This window comes from Podarcis melisellensis (assembly GCF_964234715.1).
Source record: "Podarcis melisellensis genome assembly, chromosome: 9".
Taxonomy (NCBI): domain Eukaryota; kingdom Metazoa; phylum Chordata; class Lepidosauria; order Squamata; family Lacertidae; genus Podarcis; species Podarcis melisellensis.
This window is the reverse complement of record NC_138541.1, coordinates 4,744,750-4,768,316: the sequence shown is the minus strand read 5'-3', so window position 1 is coordinate 4,768,316 and position 23,567 is coordinate 4,744,750. Positions and strand designations below refer to the sequence as shown.

The 23,567-nt window shown below is 45.5% G+C and overlaps 1 protein-coding gene across 1 annotated transcript in view; it reads left to right on the top strand.

The window, feature by feature from the left end:
• The window catches only part of ATRN (attractin), a 165,335-nt gene that overhangs the window by 106,670 nt on the left and 35,098 nt on the right, over window positions 1-23,567 (top strand). Inside the window, 2 exon segments of the mRNA XM_081924761.1 lie at window positions 7,836-7,897; window positions 14,423-14,501. Of these exon segments, the coding sequence (XP_081780887.1) occupies window positions 7,836-7,897; window positions 14,423-14,501 (141 nt within the window).

Genomic DNA, 23,567 nt, shown 5'->3' with positions numbered 1-23,567 from the left:
AATCATAGAGTTGGAAGAGACCACAAGGGCCATCGAGTCCAACCCCCTGCCAAGCAGGAAACACCATCAGAGCACTCCTGACATATGGTTGTCAAGCCTCTGCTTAAAGACCTCCAAAGAAGGAGACTCCACCACACTCCTTGGCAGCAAATTCCACTGTCGAACAGCTCTTACTGTCAGGAAGTTCTTCCTAATGTTTAGGTGGAATCTTCTTTCTTGTAGTTTGGATCCATTGCTCCGTGTCCGCTTCTCTGGAGCAGCAGAAAACAACCTTTCTCCCTCCTCTATGTGACATCCTTTTATGTATTTGAACATGGCTATCATATCACCCCTTAACCTCCAAGGACCAGTGATCAGCTTGGGTATATAAGGGGTGAGGAGATAATATGCATATTTTATCTCAGTGTATGCATTTCCAAATGCATTTCATTTTAAAATACACATTTGCTAACTTACTTGAGCCGCTGAGTGTGCCACAAGATTTTGAGAAGTGGAAAACCCAAAAGGGTAATTACACTACATTAGCTTGGGAGATGCTGATCACGTCCGTTTGCATCAGAATTTGGAGAAACCAAACTGCTCAAGCATCTCTAAACCAATATACAGGGTGCTGCCTCTGGCCTGCCTTGGGTATTGCCTCTCGCCAACTGAGCCTCCATAGCTTTAAAAGCCTTCAGAAAAAGCTTTGCTCCCTGGGATGGGGAGCAGGGCTTTTTCCATGATGGCCCCGTAGAATGCTTTGTCTAGGGACGTTGGCCTATTTCCAACCACAAGGTTTCAGTCTTGTTATCCAAGTGGTCTTGGGGGGGGGGGTTCATTTGCATGAGATTGTATTGATACGGTAAGCTATGTTGATACACAGTTTATCATGAGCTGCTTTTCTTGAGGGAGGTGGGGTGCAGAGAGAAAGAACAAAAACGATGCGTAAGGACATCACAAGAGCCCTGCTGGATCAGGCCAGAGTCATAGAATCAAAGAAGGGACCCAAGGGTCATCTAGTCTAACCCCCTGCAATGCAGAAATTGTTTGGCCCAGCATGGGACTCGAACCCATGACACTAAGATTAAGAGTCTGATATTGGAGGTGGTCATTGATAGTTCTTCTCCAGGAATATGTCCCACTCAATACTGCCTCTTGGGGAAGCAAATTACATGGTTGTACCATGTGAAAAAGTAGTTTCTTCTGTCTCTTCTGAATCTCCCAGTGTTCAGCTTCACTGGATGTTCCCGAGTGTGTTAAATGCGCAGACATGTGTTAAATGAAATAAATTATCCTATTACTTTTGCAAAAAAAAAAAAAAGGTAACAGAAACCATGCAGGCAAGCATCCTAGCCTGATTCTAACATCTCTGCTGCCAAACAGCAAATAATTCAAACCAGCTTCGTTGAACAAACACGCATCAGATCCAAGAGGAGGGTTGTTGTTTTAAAGGTTTGTCAGGAAGTCTCCTTGCTTGAACTCCAATCCTTAAACTCTGCCTGTGGAAACAGTGAGTCATATATACTTTTTAAATTAAGACTCCCCCCCCCACCCCGCCGCCAATTTTGTTCCATGTGAATTCTACCTACCTACTGCAGCGAGTCTGACTACTTAAGCTGTGAAGAGCTTTTCCTAATAGCTGTTGTGGTTTAAGTAATCCAGAACACATTCTGCTTCCACTAAAGGAGAAATGAAATGGCTAAGTAAAGAAGGAATGGCTCCTTTTCAAAAACGTCTCTTCTGCACCAGCAACAAGGACCAATCAAGACTTTCCCTGGGTTTTCTCTGAATGCAGCTAAGGGGGAATTCCAGAGGCCAATATCTCGCCCCTGGCAGCAGCCTGTGGCTGTAGGTGTGTGTATGTATGTGTGAAATCTCTTTCAGGTCATTTCATTGTATAGCAAAGGCTCTTGCCAATGAAGTGCAAGAAAATTCCAGTGCATATTGCACGATGGGATATTCTTTCTGATTTAAGGAGCAGGTAGTGCCCCTTGTTATGAGGGGGTGGGGTGGGGCAGATCTCTACATTCAATGAAGAGTCAGAATTTGAGCAGACTCATAAATTCCTGAATTTCTCAAGGACTGGGAAATAACATCACCTAACTTCTGATCGCTAAAGAATTGACGCTTTTGAATTATGGTGCCGGAGGAGACTCTGGAGAGTCCCATGGACTGCAAGAAGATCAAACCTCTCCATTCTGAAGGAAATCAGCCCTGAGTGCTCACTGGAAGGACAGATCCCGAAGCTGAGACTCCCATACTTTGGCCACCTCATGAGAAGAGAAGACTCCCTGGGAAAGACTTTGATGTTGGGAAAGATGGAGGGCACAAGGAGAAGGGGACGACAGAGGACGAGATGGTTGGACAGTGTTCTCGAAGCTATCAGCATGGGTTTGACCAAACTGCAGGAGGCAGTGGAAGACAGGAGTGCCTGTCGTGCTCTGGTCTATGGGGTCACGAAGAGTCGGACCCGACTAAACGACTAAACAACAACAAACTTCTTCATGAGGCCAGCCTGACGATGGCGGGTCATTGACGAAACAGTGGTTGTGATGGCTACCCATTACCCCTCAATGGAAGTCATCAACCAGGAACAAGACCTTGCCAGGCACAGAGGGAGGTTGCCAGGATAAAGACGGGGGTGTGATGTCACCGCAGAAAAAGAGGGTGCCCTTTTACGACAGATGTTTAGGGAGCAGGGCTTTCTGGGAAGAAGCAAGAAGGGGGAGGAACTCCATGCAGGGACTGATGGGAAGCAGCCATGATGACTGTCTGGAGTGTGCGGTTGCAAAGAGACATGGGGATGGCATTTAGGGTGCCCCTGAATCCCATGCTGTAATGCTGGGAAGGACGATATATGTGTTGTGCACTCTCTCCCCATAAAACTCAGGTGTAAATATGTGTGAATAAACCATATTTCCTGAAGGTGTGTCAGTGGAGTAGCGTGGGTTGTCAGCACCCGGGGCAAGGCAAGTAATTTGCGCCCCCTAACCCGTGGATTTGCGCCCCCTAACCTGTGGATTTGCGCCCCCTAACCCTAACCCCCAGATGTTGCGCCCGGTGCGGCCGGCCCCCCTGCACCTCCCATGCTACGCCACTGGTAGAAACGCAATCCTGGTTAAATGCCAAGACCCTGGAATCTCTTGCCACCGCTCAGCAGAGATTGGGGTGGCTTGTAACAATATGGATAATGTAAAACCAGTATTTATTCTCATGTTCTTTGCCCCATCTCTGCCTTTCATCCCTCAATGCATAGCCAGGATTGTATGTACACAGGGAACCCAAATTCTGCGAACTGTAAAAAATGCAGATTGCCAAAAAAAGAAAATAAAAAAGACACTATTTTCTTACTCCTCCACCCCAAATTCTGGTTTTGTAGCAATGGGAGGGTCAACTCCACCTCTGAGCACTGAAGTCTACATTCAGCCATACCTCACCACCGATGTCTGAAATTTGCCCACACTTATTCAGTCAGTGCTACATCATGAAAAGGGATATAAACTTGTTGGTTTGCTTTTTTCTTTAAAGGAAGCTGATCTTCTCAAGAAGCTGAGCTATGCCCTGTTTTCCGTATCCTGTTCTCCTCCTGTAGAATCCTAGCATTTGGGTAGCACATGATAGATTTTTCTCATGTGGAACCTATCATTTTGTCCCGGAGTGCATCACTCCCTAGTTATAACCTTCAACTCCTGTTGAGACCCTCATCTATGGTGTGTTCACACTTAGAATCTCATGGTGAAAGCCAATAGCTGTTATGGAGGTCATTCTTGGGCCCTGGGCTCTGAGGAATTGTGATCTATCCTCTTGTCCAGAATCAATAAAATATAACACTACAAGGCTCTCAAAAGATACAGTAAGGATTGTTCTTGGACTTACTCAAAGTTCTTCAAAGTTTGTCCCCAGTGTAATCATTGTTTGGAGGACTTTTGTGGAGCAATTCAATCCCCCATAATTTAATAAAAGTGCAATAACCGGAACCTTTTTTGGCTAACACCCACCACACAAAGTATCAAAGAATTTACATTTATTGATTTGGGAAGAGATATTCCGCAGGCAGAATGGTTCTTGATTTGTTTCTTCTTACAGGTTAATGGTTCACCCTTGCCTTTTCTCAGCCTCAAAAATTCAACCAAGAAGACCTGATTTCTTTTAAAAAACAATATAAGTGGAAATCTAAGTCTCCAGCTGCTGCTGAACCGCCCTGAGGTGAAGGGCAGTATTAAAATTTTCCCTTTTACAATGCACTGTCAAAAACCAAAATGAATGATCTTGACAACTTTTGGCATGGCTTGGGAAATACCTAGGCAATTTGTTTTTCAATAGAAAGTTGAGCAGCAGCTTTGTATTCAAACACAGCTCTGGGGTTTGTTTGGCTTCACTCTTCTGAACATTAGAACTCAGGAAATACAGGTGGCAGGAAAGAAAACAGATGGATTTCATACAAAGCATGCATGGTGTATTTTTCTGTTTGTTTTATCTGTCTGGAAAGTCTGGGTACTTTTCAACCTTGTGGGTCTCTGTGCGCTTTTGTGTGGTATTTTAATTTGTTTTGGCATTCCATTTTTTTCTGAAATAGGAACCAGAGAATCCTGGAAGCTTTTTTTCTTTTCCTTTTTGCACCGCTGGATCCAAAACAGCTGATTTGGTCTCTAATTTGTTGAAATGAAATACACAGTGCTTACTGGCCTAATAACTTGCAAAATGAGCTTCCATGATGTTGGTGGGTTAGGTTGCTGCTTTCTCTAACTGTAAATCAACTTCTGATCCACTCAAAACAAGACTGTTGCAGAAGGAATGAGTGCAGTTCCTCTTTTACTGCTAAGTGTGTCGGTCTTCTCAGTTCTGCTTGGTAGTATATTAACTCGCACTTGATTCCATCGTTTCAAGCTGCTTGCGGGACCCCAAGTTCAGGCACGTGTGAGTTCTTGAAAATGGATATCTGTCAGAACATGCCCATTTGATCTGAAGCAGGAATACATGCTGTCTAGGCCGGGCAGAATTTGTACTACAGCAAATAACATCTGTTGGAGATGTGGTGACATTGAAGCAGTTCAGTTCCACATTTATGGATGATGTCCCGAGAGAGAAAGAGAGAGAGAGAGAGCGCGCAAAAACATTGGAAATCAATTTTGACTTGTGTGTGCAGTTGTGCATTCATACTACATCCATTGTTCTGTTTTTGTTGTTTAAAAAAAGACAGCTATCGTATCTCGGAATATTAATGTGTCTTTTAACAACTGCTACGATGGCAGTAAGTTTTATAAATGGGGAGGGAGTTCTGCCATCCGTAGCATGGCTATTCAGGGTTTGTGATTGGGTGTGTATGGTAAAAATAATGGACACTCTGAGAGATAGAAAAGGAGGACAAGTAGATAATGTTTATTAAAACATCATCATCATCATTAATATATTGCCCTATACCCGGAGGTCTCAGGGCGGTTCACAGAATAAAATCAAAATATAAAACCACAAAATACATAATCAAAATAAAAACAACAATCCAATAACACCCCCCCCCCAAAAAAAACCACCTACATTTTAAAAGGGCATAGGATGTCAATCAAATCAGCCAAAGGCCTGGTTAAAAAGGAACATTTTTGCCTGGCACATAAAAGTGTATAATGAAGGTGCCAGGCAGGCGAACTTCCCTGGGGAGAACATTCCAGAAAAGCCACTGCAGAAAAGGCCCTGTTCTCGTGTTGCCACCCTCCAGACCTCTCAAGGAGGAGGCACATGAAGAAGGCCCTCGGAAGATGATCTCAGGGTAGATTCATATGGAAAGAGGCGGTCCTTGAGGTATTACGGTCTTGAGCCTTTTAAGCTTTATAGGTCAAAACCAGGACTTTGAATTGGGCCCGGAAAAAATTGGTAGTCAGTGCAGTTGGACCAGGATGAGCAACCTAGCCTCTGAATTCTGCCCCAGCTGACGTTTCTGAACTGTCTTCAGAGGCAGCTATGTGCTCAGATGATAAAGTACAAGAAAATGGTTCATCATTTGCATTAGAAGTGTTACAAACATGCTTTAATATGTAAAAGCCTTCTGTGACCTGAATTGTAAAAACAAAAGTAATCTCGTATTTCAAAACAATAAATAAGAAGAATGCTTCCCTTAAATTCTCTCCAGTTTTTCCTGCCATATTTTAACCTTCATATGAGGATCTAAGAATCAGGAGGAGGCTGTCTCTTGGCCCCGTCCCTGGAGACTTGGAATGAATGACACAGTGGTGACATCCTGCTTAAAAGACCAGGACTGGCTCGCCAGCTTTCATACTGGTGCCAAACTTGGGCTGGGGTGGCTGTCGCCCTGTAATCTTGGAAACGCAGCAGCTGCTTTGAATAAAATTGACAGAGGTCTGTGCAAGCCTGTTTGTGCCTGAAGTCTTCAGAGGAGTCGCTGCCCAGGGGCAAGGGAGGAAAGCAATGGGTGGGAAGGTCTGCAGTCCTGGTCGAAGATTGTTTGCAAATATTAGCAGGTGGTGGTGAGGATCTCAGTGATACGACAGAATCAGGACCTGGGACAGCACACTGTGAGCACTCCAGGCAAGGTGAAAGCTAAGGACTGGAGCCTGAGAGCAGGTATCTCAGCAAGTTGCTGCAACAGCACTGCCTGGCAGTCTGCTGATGGTTTATTGTTGTTGTTGTTTAGTCGTTTAGTTGTGTCCGACTCTTTGTGACCCCATGGACCAGAGCACGCCAGGCACTCCTGTCTTCCACTGCCTCCCGCAGTTTGGTCAAACTCATGCTGGTAGCTTCGAGAACAATATCCAACCATCTTGTCCTCTGTTGTCCCCTTCTCCTTGTGCCTTCCATCTTTCCCAACATCAGGGTCTTTTCCAGGGAGTCTTCTCTTCTCATGAGGTGGCCAAAGTATTGGAGTCTCAGCTTCGGGATCTGTCCTTCCAGTGAGCACTCAGGGCTGATTTCCTTAAGAATGGATAGGTTTGCTCTTCTTGCAGTCCATGGGACTCTCAAGAGTCTCCTCCAGCACCAGAATTCAAAAGCATCAATTCTTCGGCGATCAACCTTCTTTATGGTCCAGCTCTCACTATGCTGCTGAAAAGAGTTTTAGATCTCACCTCCCAGGGGATTTGCTCTCAGTTAAAGGGCCATGCACTACTTTAAGAGGTGTTCACTCTAGGGAGGCTTCCGTAATGGAAAAAAGTGGGAAGACTGGAACTGAGGAAGTTGCTAGGGAGGAGTCAGTAACTCAGGATTTTGGCCAGGAAACATTATCAAGAGCAGGATAAAGAGCATAGTTCTACTCTTTACTTCTCTGCAAGAGGGATTGCCTTGATAGTCATTGCTGAGGATGGTTCAAGGGGAGGTCTTTTATGTTGCAGGATTCTCCCTTCTGAGAGGGCCCAGGTTTAGACCCTGAACCCATCTTGCTTTAACTTGAATGGCTTCCTAACCACTACACCATCTCGATACTCTTCTGTACTGTGGCTTCCGAGCATTAGGGAGGTTTTTGTGGTTGTCAGAGCTTTAGCGCAATAAATTAATGCGTGCTCAGACATGAATAGAGCATGAGAGAGAGAAGTTGTAGCGTATTGATTACGTTCCTGTAGTTCTAAGCAATGCATGTTTCTTATCCTGCTGTTCTATTTGTGCTTTTAATATGGCACCATGTTTTTATTGTTTCGTGTGTTGTAAGCCTCCTTGGGTACCTGGTAGAATGGTGGGGTATCGAATATGTCAACAATGCACCACTTTTAAGTGACAGGTTGCTGTGTTAACACTATCTAAATGGAGCAGGATTTCATTATTATGTTAGCCCTGGAAACGGAATAGCTTATTTGCAACATGAGTTTCTGAATGCAACAACAAATAATTCATTTGCTTTTTCTTCTCTACAGATTGCATTTTCACAGCACAGTAACTTTATGGACCTGGTACAGTTCTTTGTCACCTTTTTCAGGTAATCTTCTACTCTAAATAACTAAAATATTTTACTGTTAGTATCAAAAGCCTTACTGAAGTCAAGATACACTATGTCCACAGCATTCCCCTGATCCAGCAAGCTTGTAACTCCATAAAAAAAAAAGAAAGAGAAAGAAATGAGATTCATCTGGCATGACTTGTTTTTGAGAAACCCATGCTGGGTTTTAGTAATCTCAGCATCCTTTTCTAAGTGCTTAAAGACTGACTGTTGAGCTATCTGAATAAGGGTTTGTCCTTTGTTCCTATGCCATATTACAATCCTTTATCAGTAAGAACTGAGGCTTTTAAAAAAGGGATTTACTGTGGTAGGTGGGTAGCGTGAACTGGGGTAGGATCCTGGAAATCACAGGCTGGTTAGCTTAATGTCTGTAGCAGGGGAAGTGGTGGAAAGTATTGCTAAAGATAAAATAGTCTCGCATATAGAAGAACAGGTTTTGCCGAAGTACAGACAGCATGGCTTGTGCAAAGGGCAGGTCCTGTGCTATGAACCTACTAGAGTTCTTGGGGAGCGCAGGAAGCAAGGAACAGATGCATGTCTTCAGCATATGAGAGAAACTAGGAGCGAGATTCAACCAACCCAGTGTGCTAGCGGAACCTAGTGGAAGAAATCCAGCTGCTGCAATGGGGCTTTCCCCACACATTTGCCCATCTATTTTGGGGAACCCCAGAAGAGCATGTGAGAGGAGGAGACTTGAGATATGTTTTAAGGCTCTACCCTATTCATTCACTGTGATTTGTTTCAATTATTTCTAATGCTGAATTTTAAATTGTTGTAACACGCCCTGGGACCTATGGTAAAGTGTGAGTAATAAATTGAGATGATGATGATGATGATGATGTATCCTCCTGGAGAAATAGAATTCCTGTGGCAGTAAAGTTGATTCCCAAGGTTATTGTCTGATACTTCAGTCCTTTTTATAGCTTTGCTACTTCAACAGATGGCAAACGAAAGGGATGTTGACAGGAAGCCTTGCAAATATATTCAGAGGGTGGTTGGATGCCACCTGCTCGACTTGACCCTGCTAATGCTGATGTGGTGGCATCACAGGTGCCTGTCCCTGCCTGGTGTTGGCACATAGTGCATGCTCTGATGGGGTGGCCATTGATGGAGGTGGCATCACCTTGTCTCAGGTGGCCTATATAAGTTTCCTCCCCACCACAATGTTACTTCCAAGTACATTGCACTAGGTCAGTGGTTCCCAACTGGTCGGGAACCCTCCACGTAAACCCACCCAGGGGTTCCGTGGCACCATTCACTTAACAAAAACTACCATAGAGACATGGCTTGGCTTTTGAAAAACAGGAGTTCCACAGTACTTAGCTAATTGGGAGCCACTGCCCTAGGTGAAGGGACACGGGTGGCACTGTGGGTTAAACCACAGAGCCTAGGACTTGCCGATCAGAAGGTCGGCGGTTCGAATCCCCGTGACAGGGTGAGCTCCCATTGTTCGGTCCCTGCTCCTGCCAGCCTAGCAGTTCGAAAGCACGTCAGAATGCAAGCAGATAAATAGGTACCGTCAGGAAGGTAAACGGCGTTTCCGTGCGCTGCTCTGGTTTGCCAGAAGCGGCTTAGTCATGCTGGCAGCATGATCCGGAAGCTGTACGCTGGCTCCCTCGGCCAGTAAAGCGAGATGAGTGCTACAACCCCAGAGTCGGCCACGACTGGACCTAATGGTCAGGGGTCCCTTTACCTTTACCTTTGCCCTAGGTGAATCTGTGATGTGACTTGATTTAAGGACCATCTTGCTGAGAGCCTGAGGACCCTGCTCCTGCCTCTCTCCACCTGGCCCAGGGTGGGGCCTGACAAGTTTTTTTTAAAGAATTTTTTTTTATTAACTGACCAATCACATCAAATCAAACCAAATTGGGGCCTGACAAGTTTTATAAGGACTGCTGCTGCTGCTCAGCAGAGAGGGCTTCTTCTTTTAAATTGTTTTTATATCCTTTTAAATTCTTTTGTTTAGTGTTTCAGCTGTTTTTAACTGGGCCATAAGGGCACTTGGTGGCATGTGCCCAGGAGGAGAGGAGTGGAGGAGAGCAGAGCAGGGGGAGGCTCAGTTACAGTGGTTCTAGGTAGGGGGAGGTATGGCAGGCCGGGCAGGGGGCCCAAGGCACAGGCAATTATATCGGCAAGCCCTTGGACCTGCGACTGCTGCAGTTGAATGCCAGGTCGGCCCAGAATAAAATCTCCCTCACCCATGACCTGATTATGGATGAGGAGGCTGACCTGGCATGTATCACTGAAACCTGGGTGGGTGAACAAGGTGGAGTTGGTCTCACCAAGCTGTGCCCACCTGGGTACTCAGTGCAGCATCAGGCCAGACTTGAGGGTCGGGGAGGCAGAGTTGTTGTGGTTTATAGAGATCCACTCTCTATCTACAGACTCTCTGTCCAGTTGGGGGAGGGATGTGTTTGTGGTTAGGGAGCTGCACGGTCAGGGAAAATGCTGTCCAGGGTTGTAAAGACTGCGGAGAGAATAATTGGGTGCACTCTTCCCACCTTGGATCAAATCTATGCTTCCAGGTGCCATAAGAAAGCTGCAGAGATAGCGCAGGATAGTGCGCACCCTTGGAAATTATCTCTTTCAGCTTCTGCCTTCTGGAAGAAGGTACAGGGTTATAAAGACTAGGACTAGCCACCTGAGAAACAGTTTCTATCCAAATATGATTTTGTTTTAAACACAGTGCAAGGTAGTCTCTATGGGAGTATTTTGTATTTAATTATGGGGTATCAGAGTTTTTAGGGGGCTAAACAGGCTGGGATAGCTGGAATAGCAGGCTTGTGGGTTTTTGAATGTCTGATGTAGATTTTTTCAATTTCGTTGTTCTGTATGGGACAATGACAATAAAGATTATCGTATCCTATCATATCTAGAGTGTGTGATCTTCGCAAATGGGACAGATTAGGGGTTCTGCTGGTTTACTGCCCACCTTGCTGCCCAGCAGTTTCCCTGCCTGAGCGGACAGAGCTGGTCTCAGAGGTGGTGCCGAAGACTCCCAGACTGCTGGTTCTGGAAGACTTCAACATCCATGCCGAGGCAGCTGGCTCTGGGGCGGCTGAGGACTTCATGGCTGCCATGACATCCATGTGGCTGTCCCAACATGTCATCTGCCCAACGCACATGGCAGGCCATACTCTGGACCTTGTTTTCTCGACTGGGCAGGAATAGGGTGATTTGAAGGTGGGGGATATTGGCACCAGTCCCTTGCCATGGTCAGATCACTCCTGTTGAGATTTAGGCTGTCAGCACCTTTTCCTATCCCCAGAGGTGTGGGACCTATTAGGAAGGTCCACCCTCGGAGGCTGATGGATCCAGTGGGATTCCAAACGGCTCTGGGAGGTTTTCTGGCTGATATGACTGGCGCCCCTGTTGAAGCCCTAGCTGACCTCTGGAACACCCAAATGACTCAGGTTGTTCACTGGAAAAAGACAGTTTGAGCGTCCAGTATACCTGAAGGAGCGTCTCCACCCCCATCATTCTGCCCGGACGCTGAGGTCCAGCGCCGAAGGCCTTCTGGCGGTTCCCTCATTGCGAGAAGCAAAGCTACAGGGAACCAGGCAGAGGGCCTTCTCGGTAGTGGCGCCCACCCTGTGGAACGCCCTTCCAGCAGATGTCAAAGCGATAAACAACTACCTGACATTCAGAAGACATCTTAAGGCAGCCCTGTTCAGGGAAGTTTTTAACGTGTGATATTTTACTGTATTTTTGGTTTTTATGGAAGCCGCCCAGAGTGGCTGGGGAGGCCCAGCCAGATGGGCGGGGTATAAATAAATTATTATTATTATTATTATTATTATTATTATTATTATTATTATTATTATTATTATTACACTGGTCCTGGCCCAACTGCACTGGCTACCAATTAGTTTCCGGGCCCAATTCAAAGTGCTGGTTTTGACCCATAAAGCCTTAAATGGCTCAGGACCACAATACCTCAAGGACCGCCTCTTTCCATATGAACCTACCTGGACCCTGAGATCATCTTCTGAGGCCCTTTTTTGTGTGCCTCCTCCTGGAGAGGTCTGGAGGGTGGCAACACAAGAACAGGGCTTTCTCTGCAGCGGCTCCCCATCTGTGGAATGCTCTCCCCAGGGAGGAAATTCGCCTGGCATCTTCATTATACACCTTTAGGCGCCAGGCAAAAATGTTCCTTTTTAACCAGGCCTTTGGTTGACCTGATCAACATCCCATACCCTTTTAAAATGTGGCTCTTTGGGGGGGGGTATTATTGGGTTATTGCTGTTATTTTTATTATATATATTGTGGTTTTTATGTGGGTCTTTTCTGTGAACTGCCCTGAGACCTCCGGGAATAGGGCAGTATATAAATTCAATAAATAAGAATAATAAAAGTCACCTTCCTATTTCTGTCATTTGCAGAAGTGATGGGATACAATTTGGCAGCTTTGTGGCATCCACCAAACCTTTATTTCTTGCCGCTCTTTTAAGGTGGAGGGCAAGGATTTCCTCATTTCAGTTGCCCTGGATTGCAGGCCAATCCACTTCTTCCCATAAAGGCCATTGAGAACTAAGACAGGACCTTGTTTGCATTTGCCTTGCCTGATGTTCTGCATAGCCCCATGCCAGTTCCAGTTGTTGGTTGCCCAAGAGTGGTGGAACTTCTGAGTGCCATTTATGTGTCGGAAATGTCACCTTTAAATATGACCCTGATCATCTGAGGTTCAGAGCTCTGACTCTGAAGTGAACTCTGCAGTTCTGATGCTTTTGGAAGTACTGGCGACTGACCTCCTGCAATAAAAAATGAGCCCCACTGTGTGAGCTTTTCAGCACTTACGGGGATCTGCTGCCTCCTTGTGACAAAGATGTAAAGGGTTCTTTTTGGAAGCGTTGAAGAAGAAAGCTGCTGAGTATATTCCACTGATACCTTCCCAAATGGAATTTTTTTAAATGGCAAAGAAGATAGTTGTAGCAAAAGAGTTAGAGGAGGGTGACACTTCAGCGAAGTCTTTTGACAGGCTCTTGTTAAACTCAGCAGGGTTTGGCTGAAGTGTTAAGGGCTGCTGAATTTTTCACACAGATGGGACGGCCTCAACCATTGGACAAATATCTGATGTGGGTTACGGTCTGGCTAGCGAGGAGTGTGAGCTCCTGTAAGCCTCCAAGAGCAGCTGGTGGAGAAACAAAGTTGGTTCTTTGTTCAGGAGTCTTTGATGGGCCTCCTGGATAGCAGGATTCCATTCCCTTGTTTTGGTCTACATTTTATTTTTTGATATTTGCTTTTTAATCGGATGAGAAGTCACCTTGCAAAAGAACTTACTTTTGGACAAATAAGCCCCAAACATCAAGGCTAGGCAGGGAGGAGTATTAAATAACTTGCATACAACCGCTGCAAGTCTCTCTTTGTATTTTCTGTCTGCTGAATAGATCGTGTCTGTGAAATAGGAAGATTTTAAATGATACTTTATTAATGGACTTGGCATTTGCTTTGGTAAATCATCAGATAATATTTGGGCAAGTAATTTTCTGCCTTTGTTCCAGGTTGTAAACTGGAGCAAGTAGCAGCTACCTATCTAACTGTGGGGCATGCTGCTTTGAAGGTTATTGAGATAATGGGGGAAGAATGTTTGATGGCTCTAGGTTGGCAAGTTGCTATAATTAATTGGATCAAAAACAATTACAGAAAGATCTGGATAAAAGTAATGACATATGAAAGCTATTAGATCACCCTTTTCCTTTGTCATAACAGATGTAGAAAAATAATTGAGTACTCTTACAAAACAATTGTGAAACTGGAGAGCCCCATGGGTAGAGTGTTAGATTTGGCTTGGGTTCAAATCCCAACTCAGCTATGGAATCATTAGCTGGCTTTTGGTACATCATTCAGCCTCACTTTCCCATCTGAAAAATGGGATAACGGTGACCTCCCTTGCTTGTTTTTATGAGGATTAATGATAACATTTGGCTAGAATCTACTCTGTGCCGTAGGGAGAGAGTAGGCCTATAAATCTCAGCCAGTGAATAAATCAATATGAACAGGGTTCATTTTCTAGTTCACTTGGTCTTATAAATAAGACGTTACCTGCGATTAGAAAGGAAACAGAACAAACATTCCTTATTTAAAATCCCCTTTGCATGTTTTCACACATTGGCGTTCCGTTTCCCTTGCTGGGTCACAGTGAGATCTGCATTAGCAGGGCCTTCTGTCATCACCGTTGAGTGATAACTTGATTGAATTATGTTGACGTTCTCAAGTGTGAAGGCAGGTGATATGGCCTCATTCTGGCTTTGTCATTCACCCTTCGCAGCGGCACATCTTGCTTCTCTCCCTCTCCCCCCGCCCAAATGCCTGCTGCGCACCACCTTACAAGACAGAGACATGAATCTTAATGTTGCCAAGCACTTTATGTGCCATTAGTATCTGTTGACAGAAGTTCATGAGAGTGCAATGCTATTTTTGTTGGTCTAGCTGTCGAATTCTCCTGCATCTCAAATCGAAAGGAAATAAGTGTTGTTGTTGTTTTTCCTGTTTCCTCCATTTCAGCTGTTTCTTGTCTCTGCTCCTTGTGGCCGCCGTGGTTTGGAAGATTAAGCAGAGCTGCTGGGCGTCGCGGCGGAGAGAGGTGGGTCAAAATGACAGAATCACTGCCTTCTTGCTACGACCTGTGAGCTTTTGTGTCTGCTTCTTGCATGCGTTCTCCTAAGAGGTGCCAAGCGCACCATTGAACCAGAAGCCTTGCTTACTGACCGAGGGCTCTGGAAGCCCTCTTGAAATTCCCTATGTTCTGCAGAAGCCAGCAGAGAGGCATCTGTCTCCTTTTGAGTTAGCTCGATGGAAGGCAGAAATGGCGTGAGACGCACATTGCTTTTGCAAAAACCCTGCTGCAAATGTTAAAAAAGAGGGTCCGGCCCTTCTCCTCTTCCTCCTAGTTCCCTGTCACCATGTGGGGTGTGTGTGGAAGCAACCAGATATTGTTTCATCTTGTTTCATCCTGCATTGCAGGGGGTTGGTCTAGATGACCCTCGGATTCCCTTCCAATTCTCTGATTCTGTGTGCAGGATTTTTGGGCAGCCAGGAAGCAGCATGGCTCCCCTCTCTGCTTCCCCAAGCCAGCATTAATTCACCACAGTCCATGGCAAGCTGCCCTTGCGCCTCACCTGGAAGCCCCAGCTGGTGCAGAATGCAATGGCTGGACTACTGATGGGAGCAGAGGTCCAGCAACTTGCTAAAACATCTGTGCTGGCTGCTCATATGCTAATGGGCCTGGCTGAAGGTTATTGCACTGATATACATAGCCCTGAACAACTTGGACCCAGTATACTTTTACGGACTACCTGAACCCTTACCTGAGACCTTATAATCCCATATTAATCCCTGAAATCATTTGGAGGAGAACAGATGTTCCACATGTTACAGAACCCTCATTGGCCTCAACTGGAGGTTAGGTCCTTCTGTGAAATACATGTCCAATAGATATTTAGTAGGCACCCTCACTTTTGACTTTCAAATGTCTCCTGAACACTTTTTCTTCTTCTCAATGTGACAGCCCGTCTCTTCTGTTGTTATTTGCTTTGTTCTTGATGGTGCTTTGCGCCTTGTCATTCTTCACCACCCCGATCTTTTATGATCTGCTAATATTTAGAAATACTAAAAATACCGATCCTTGCCTTCCCTGAGGTCCCTCAGAAAGTAAGACGGAGCCCTGCCCCTCCCAGGGCTCTGTGCAGGCCAGAAGACTTCAGGGTAAGTTTATTCAGCAGACCCACTGAAACTGATGAACATGTCTTAGTTAGGCCCAGTTATTTCAGTGGGTCTGCTGTAAGTAAAAATTAGCTGAATGCCACCAAGAGATTCAAATAAGAGGCAAGAGGAGTAGTGGTTTCTCATAAAGAATGAGTATTTCAGCAGTGAGGCAAGCAATACAATTGTTATAGGCCCAAGAGATGTCATTTTGTTTTCCGTAAGTAGTTTGAAAAGAAGAAGAAGAAGAAGAAGAGTTTGGATTTGATATCCCGCCTTTCACTCCCCTTCAGGAGTCTCAAAGCGGCTAACATTCTCCTTTCCCTTCCTCCCCCACAACAAACACTCTGTGAGGTGAGTGGGGCTGAGAGACTTCACAGAAGTGTGACTGGCCCAAGGTCACCCAGCAGCTGCATGTGGAGGAGCGGAGACGCGAACCCGGTTCCCCAGATTAGAGACTACCGCTCTTAACCACTACACCACAAAAGGCCCACGCATACACCTTATTGAGCAAACTATTCTTTCCTGAGCTTGACTACCTTTCCCTATCTAGTCCATCTAACATATATTGACATGAGCAGTGACATTTACTCTGGAGCTTGAGTGTTTAAAATGCGCAAGTCCTTCTTACACGGACATATATTTCCTCCTAGCAGTTGTACATTTGTGTGCTTATGTCATCTGCTCTGTCCTGCTCAAAAGGTTTGCATGCAACCATGCCCATCCTTAATCAGGAACCTAACTGTGAAAATTCAGAGACCTCAACAGGTTTGTGCCCATTCTTTGGGTATTTTTAAGTATAGTATGGAGGACTTAATTGTGAAATAAATTGGCTGAATTTGACAGTGTCAACCTATACCTTACATGTTCCTATTCAAAACACTTTGGCCAAACGGTGGGAAGGAAGGTTGCAAACATTTTTAGATTACCCGTTATCACGAATGGGCAACACAGAGGTGTGTGTGTGTGTGGGTGGGTGTGTGTACACCCACCCACACACACCCACACCCACACACACCGTATTTTTTGCCCCATAGGACACACTGGCCCACAGGACGCACCAAGTTATTTTGGGGGGAAATAAAGGGGAAAAAAATTATTTCCCCCCCAGGCGCTTGTGGGGCTGGCAGCGAGGAGAAGCGCTCTTCTCCCCGCCGCCCGCCTGCAGACCAGGTCTGGGGACAGCGGGAGGACGCGCTGAGCCTCCCCGCTGTCCCCGGAGCTTGCAGGGTTGGTGGCGGGGAGAAGCACGCGTCTCCCCGCCGTCAGCCTCCAAACCACGTCGGGAGACAGCGGGATGGCGGCGTTCCGCCTCCCCGCTGTCCCCCGACCTTGTGGGGCTGGCGCTGTGGCTCTCCTGAAGCCTGGAGAGCGAGGGGGGTCGGTGCGCACCGACCCCTCTCACTCTCCAAGCTTCAGCGAAAGCCTGCATTCGCCCCATAGGACGCACATGCTTTTCCCCTTCATTTTTGGAGGGGAAAAAGTGCGTCCTATAGGGCGAAAAATACGGTATACACAGAGTTGTTGGGAACCTGAGCACAGAATGATTCAAAACAGATACAATTTTTAAAGACGATAAACAGACATACAAAGCAGAATTTAAAGTTGAGGCGGGCCCTTACTATACCTCATCCAGAGGCAGAATACCCCTGAATAGTTGCACTTGCTAGGGGGCCAACAGAGGAGAAGTGCTATAGCATTCAAGGCTTGTTTGTGGGTTTCTCAGAGGCATTCTATGGACCACTGTGGGAAATGGGATGCTGGGCCAGATAGGTTTTTGGTCTGATGCAGCAGGGCACCAGCAGCAGGAGACAGACTTTGGGGATAAATGGCCATTGTTTTTCTCTTTCCCCTCTTGACAAGAGTATAAAAAGCAAAGTGAAGGCTTCCTGGAGTTTTTCCTAAATAAAATGTTAATCAGGGTTTATGTTGGATGTAGTCTGAGAAATACCGCATTCTGCCTGGAGCCAAGTGAGGCATTTCATGATGGCTTAAATGGAAAATGTCACTGGTGTGAAGTTATCCTCTGGGCATACTTTTTTTTTGAAAGTTGCAGAGAGGATCAGCTGGTATCTTATCTTTCTCACAGTTAGGTTTCTCATACTTGGTTTGCACGCTTTAATTTCAAGTGATGGACAACTTGTCTGATTTCTAACAAACTGTCCTAAAACTTTATACGGAAGGGATCCTCATAACTTAATAGTGTTGAAGAGTTGCTGTCCAGTGGTGACTTCTTTCTGACCCAAGTTGTGTATCAGGTCACCTGCTGTCCCCACTCAACCCCAAAATGATGACTGAGGTCATAACCACTTTCTATGGCTGAATTAAGTTAATTCCTTTCCCATCTCCTTCCTACTGCGATCAAGCAGACTTCACTGTACTCTTTTTGGTACCTGCCGAAAACATTCCTATTTACATAAACCTACCCAGATGCTTAGAAAGCTGAGGTGATTTTAATCTGTTTTAATCTATATTTTGTATGTTTTAAAGCATGTTTGTGAATTTTTCTCGATTTTATTGTTTTATCTTTTTGCAATCCGCTTTGAGGTTTGTTTTTTGCAGTCAAGCGGAGTATAAATTTTGTGTAATAAATAGCAAGTAAATCTAAGAAGCCCCCTATATTGTTGCTGGTATGCTAGGAGAGGGATGCATATGTGGAAGATAGGTCAGTGACCCATTTGGGGTCCCTATGACCTAAAAGGGAAAGTAAAAGCTCACTTTTGCTGGTTTTAGAAGCAACAGAGCTTGCCCAGGACTCTGGAGTGTTGAAGGACTGTGTGATAGGAATGTTGAGTAAGGTTGTTGAAGGCTCGTGCTATTTCTAACAGCTTGAAGAATACTGCAGAAAAACATAGAATGTTATGCTTTGGGGGTGGGGGGATATTGTTAAAACATTATTTATAGTTGCAATAATTTCTTGTACCTGGCCAGTAGAACATGATGCAAAACACTGAGAGCAGAAGATTTTGCTCACTCTCAGGTGAGCTGGGACAACTCCATCTGCAGATCATGGGGCTCTTAATCTGAAGGTTGTGGGTTTGAGCCCCACACTGGGCAAAAGATTCCTGTATTGCAGGGGGTTGGACTAGATAACGGTTGTGGTCTCTGCCAACTCTGTGCTGAACAGTGTTATGACCATGCAATCCTGCTGTCCTCCTCTGAGGCAGAGGACTCTAGCTGTGGTCCTAGCAGGGCCACAGTCTCCCATGTTCTTCAGGAATCTGCAAGTGCTTAAGCAGCCAGGGTCACGTTAAAGTCCAGCCTTTCTCAACCTGTGGGTCCCCAGATGTTGTTGAACTACAACTCCCCATCACCCCTAGCTAGCAAGGCCAGAGCTCAGGGATGATGGGAGTTGTAGTCCTACAACATCTGGGGACCCACAGGTTGAGAACAGCTGCAAAAAGCTTCTCACACTCTTGACACGGAAGGTGGAGCTAGCAACTGAGAAAGAACTGCAGCTCCTATTTAAGGCTCAGTCAGAAGATGACTCAGATCGTGAAGCTGAGGCTCCAATACTTTGGCCACCTCATGAGAAGAGAAGACTCCCTGGAAAAGATCCTGATGTTGGGAAAGATGGAGGGCACAAGAAGAAGGGGATGACAAAGGACGAGATGGTTGGACAGTGATCTCGAAGCTACCAGCATGAGTTTGACCAAACTGTGGGAGGCAGGGGAAGACAGGAGTGCCTGGCGTGCTCTGGTCCATGGGGTCACGAAGAGTCGGACACGACTAAAGGACAAAACAACAGCAGAAGATGACTGCTGCTGAAGCAACATCTAAGCTCTGCTCTTAATGGAGTCTCCAGCCTGAGTCCTGCAGGGAGCTCTCCAAGGTGCCATTAAAATCCATTCCCCATTTCCATGGCCATTGCTCAAAACAGAACAACCAAGAGCATCTGCCCAATGAGTGTAAAGCACATTTGTTTCAATGTTTCCTTCACAAATTAAAAACCAAGCCACTCCTGAAACCTAATATATCCAATGTAACTCTCTACTTAACCTAGCCCGGATACGGTGGTGATGAGGAGCATTTATTCATAACTGAGGGAGAGTAGGATATTGTAAAGCATTTGGCAGGGGTTTAGACCTATCAGTATATTATCTGAAGTAACATTTGGGCAACTTGGCAAGGCGGCATTAGAGTCTGCGTGACACTGATCTACTAAAGGGAAGTGAGTGGTTCGTAAATTCGTACCCTTTTCTCTCTCTCCACTGAGCACCGTAACGAAATGGCTTTCAGGCACTGTATTTTGCTGGTGGAGGAAATGGAAACAAGAAAGAATGCTTGTTCGAGGCTCGGAATGATACTGAAAGACAGATAAAATTGCTCCTTTTATTACATGACTTTTGGAAAGTGATAGGAAACATGAAGGCGGTGGTGGAGAATAATGCTTGAAATAAAACCGCAATGGCATCATAAAGAGTACATCTGTCTACAACCAAGTCTTAATATGTATTTTTTGCTCCCTTTCAACCTCCTTTCCCTTTTTTTACATGCCTTTGGGATTCCTGTAGTCAAGCTGTGAGCCACAATCCAAGGCTTAAACCTCAGATTGTGAATCAGCTTGGGCAGGGTGACGATGGAGGGAATTTATCCAAGTCTCAAAACACTAGACTGTCCACTCAAAATACTATACTATACCTGTGTAGATAGTCTGAAAAGATAGTGATTTGCTTTCATTTATTTTAAATATTTATCTGCCACCTTCCAATTAATAATCTAAAATGGTTTATCAGTAAAAATTGATGCAACCGAAACATATACTGAAATCTCTCTCTCTCTCTCTCTCTCTCTCTCTCTCTCTCTCTCTCTCTCTCTCTCTCTCTCTCTGAGATTTGGCACTTTCCTTTTTTCTGGGTTATGTTTGAGAGAAAAGGCTAAATATAGTGTTTGTTTTAATTATGGCACTAATGTCCATTATTGCTTGGTTTCGGATGCAACATTTAGGAACTTACAATGCTAACTTTCAATACCAGCAGGTGTCATGGTCCATGATTTCTGTCTTGGTTCAGACTTTAATCCAAGTCAGAAAGAAACTTTGGTGGCAAGGAAGGTTAAGAACCATTATTAGCCCTGCTGTCTTACTTTCCCCCTTCAAAATGAAGCTTCCTCTTTGGTGGCCCCAGGTTATGCTGTGAGATGTGTCTTTATACTATCCATTGCGTGCTTTTTGACAGCTGGCCAAGACGCACCATTTTACCGAACCCTTTTTCTTGAGTGGATGTCTTTCCTTTTCCTGCATTTCTGTTCTGTGATGCTGTTTTGGTTGTTTGCTGTTGGTTCTCTGCTTTTATCTTACGATTTTAATGTAAGTTGCACTGGTTCCAATTGTGACATTTTTGTAACCCTTCCCCAGGACCATTTGGTGAAGTCAAATACTCAATAGGCTAAATATGGGGAACTTGAGGCGACTTCTGAAAAGAGGATCCCTGCACCTGGTGGTTCTCCTTGTAGCCTGTAATGTCAACACTCACAGTCCCTCTGCCCCCATGAGCAGGGGCTTCTCATGCTTGTATAGCAGAGAAACCCGCACGGTGATGTCATCATGCCGCATTGTGAAGTCAGGGTGGTGGTTCAGGGTTTGGACTGTGACTTGGGAGACCAGGGTTCAAATATAATAATACAGTGGACGCTCGGGTTGCGAACGTGATCCATGCTGGATGCATGTTCGCAACCCGCAGCAGCGCGTCTGCTTATGGGCGGGTTGCGACTCGGCACTTCTGCGCATGTGCAAAGCGTGATTTAGCACTTCTGCGCATGTGCGACCGACGAAACCCGGACGTAACCTGTTCCGGTACTTCCGGGTTTTGGCGGGTCTGTAACCTGAAAAAGGGAAGCGGGTGGCACTGTGGGTTAAACCACAGAGCCTAGGACTTGCCGATCAGAAGGTTGGCGGTTCGAATTCCCGTGACGGGGTGAGCTCCCATTGCTCAGTCCCTGCTCCTGCCAACCTAGCAGTTCGAAAGCACATCAAAGTGCAAGTAGATAAATAGATACCGCTCCGGTGGGAAGGTAAATGGCGTTTCCATGCGCTGCTCTGGTTCGCCAGAAGCGGCTTAGTCATGCTGGCCACATGACCTGGAAGCTGTACGCCGGCTCCCTTGGCCAATAAAGCGAGATGAGTACCGCAACCCCAGTCTGTCAAGACTGGACCTAAAGGTCGGGGGTCCCTTTACCTTTTAACCTGATAGGCAACCTGAAGCATCTGTGACCCGAGGTATGACTGTAACAACAACAACTACTTATTATTTATACCCTGCCCATCTGGCTGGGTTTCCCCAGCCACTCTGGGCGGCTCCCAACAGAATATTAAAAACACAGTACAGCATTCAACATTAAAAACTTCCCTAAACAGGGCCGCCTTCGGTTGTCTTTTAAAAGTAAAATAGTTGCTTATTGCCTTAACATCTGCTGGGAGGGCGTTCCACAGGGCAGGTGCCGCTACCGAGAAGGCCCTCTGCCTGGTTCCCTGTAACCTCACTTCTCGCAGCGATGCAACCACCAGAAGGCCCTCGGCCCTGCACCTCCGTGTCCGGGCTGAACGATGGGGGTGGAGACTGAGGCCGTTTAGGGCTTTAATGGTCAGCACCAACACTCTGAGTTGCGCTTACTGGGTTGTGCATACTGGGAACCAATGAAGGTCCCCGCTTACCCGTGAAGCTCATCTGAGATGACCTCTCTCAGTCTAGTCTACCTTGTTGGAGATAAGCAGTGTCCAGTGCACAGCGGAATGATGAGAAGTATGAGCCAACATGCTCTATACTACTTTATTTACAGTTCAAAGCTGGTAAGTTACAGAAAAACATCTTCCCTCTGCCGGAGCAGAGAAAGCGTCATCTCTCCTCTAAAGCACGGAGAGAATCACTAACTGAAACTGCAAAGCACAGTGAAAAACAGGAAACAAGTGTACGTCACATCCAGTCTCCCATTCCCGTGGGAACCCAACAGTGCATTGTCTGTGGAATGTAAACAACCTGTCTCGTGACAAGCACTTCGCTGCACAGAGAAGAAAGCAGAAACCAACATCCTCCCCCTTTCTGTGAACATCTCTGGGCAGCGTGTTCGTACAATATCAGTACAAACCCAACTTCTGCACATAGGTACAGTGTTGATCCCTTGATACAATCTTGGATAATACATCAGCAGGAATTTCATTACCTGGCATATAGGATACCGTTACGAGTCCCTTCTGAATATGTTCCCTAGCATGTTGCACCTTCAATTGCAAGTGCTTCGTGCTTTGCTTACAACCTTCAGAATTTAGCAAAGCCAAACATGCTTTGTTGTCCTGGTAAACCTGGATTGGACATTTGACAGGAATTTTCATGTCTTTGCACAATTGTAACAACCATTCACAATCTTTAAGTGAATAAGACAGTGCATTCAGTTCAGCTTCACAAGTACTTAAGCTAACTGTTGTTTGCTTCTTGCATGACCAATCAAATAGACCCTGATTGTACCTATAGCAAACTCCAGACGTACTTTTCCTGTCTGTAGAGTCACTTCCAAAACTTGCATCTGCAAATATCTCAAGACCACCAGACTTCTGATTGTTAAATCTCAGTCTGTAATGCATAGTGCCTTTCAAATACCGCGCTATGCGTTTCAGAGCTTTCCAATCCTTAACAGTAGGATTGTTGACTTGTCTGCTTAGCAAATTACAGCTAACAGCAGTGTCTGGTCTTGAACATCTAGCAATGAAGTTTAGCTTGCCTAGCACACTTCTGTACAGTGTAGTGTCAGAAAATGCTTCTTCAGTGTCATCTACCTGATAACCTGTTATCATCGGTGTGTCTACAGGGTTAGCATCCATCAGGTTTAGTTTGCTTAACACATCAGCAATTTTCCGTGACTGGTGTACTAGAATGTTACCATCTTGATCTCTCTCTATTTCCAGAGATAGGTAGTTGTTTACCTCACCAACATCTTTCATGTCAAAGTGCTCTTT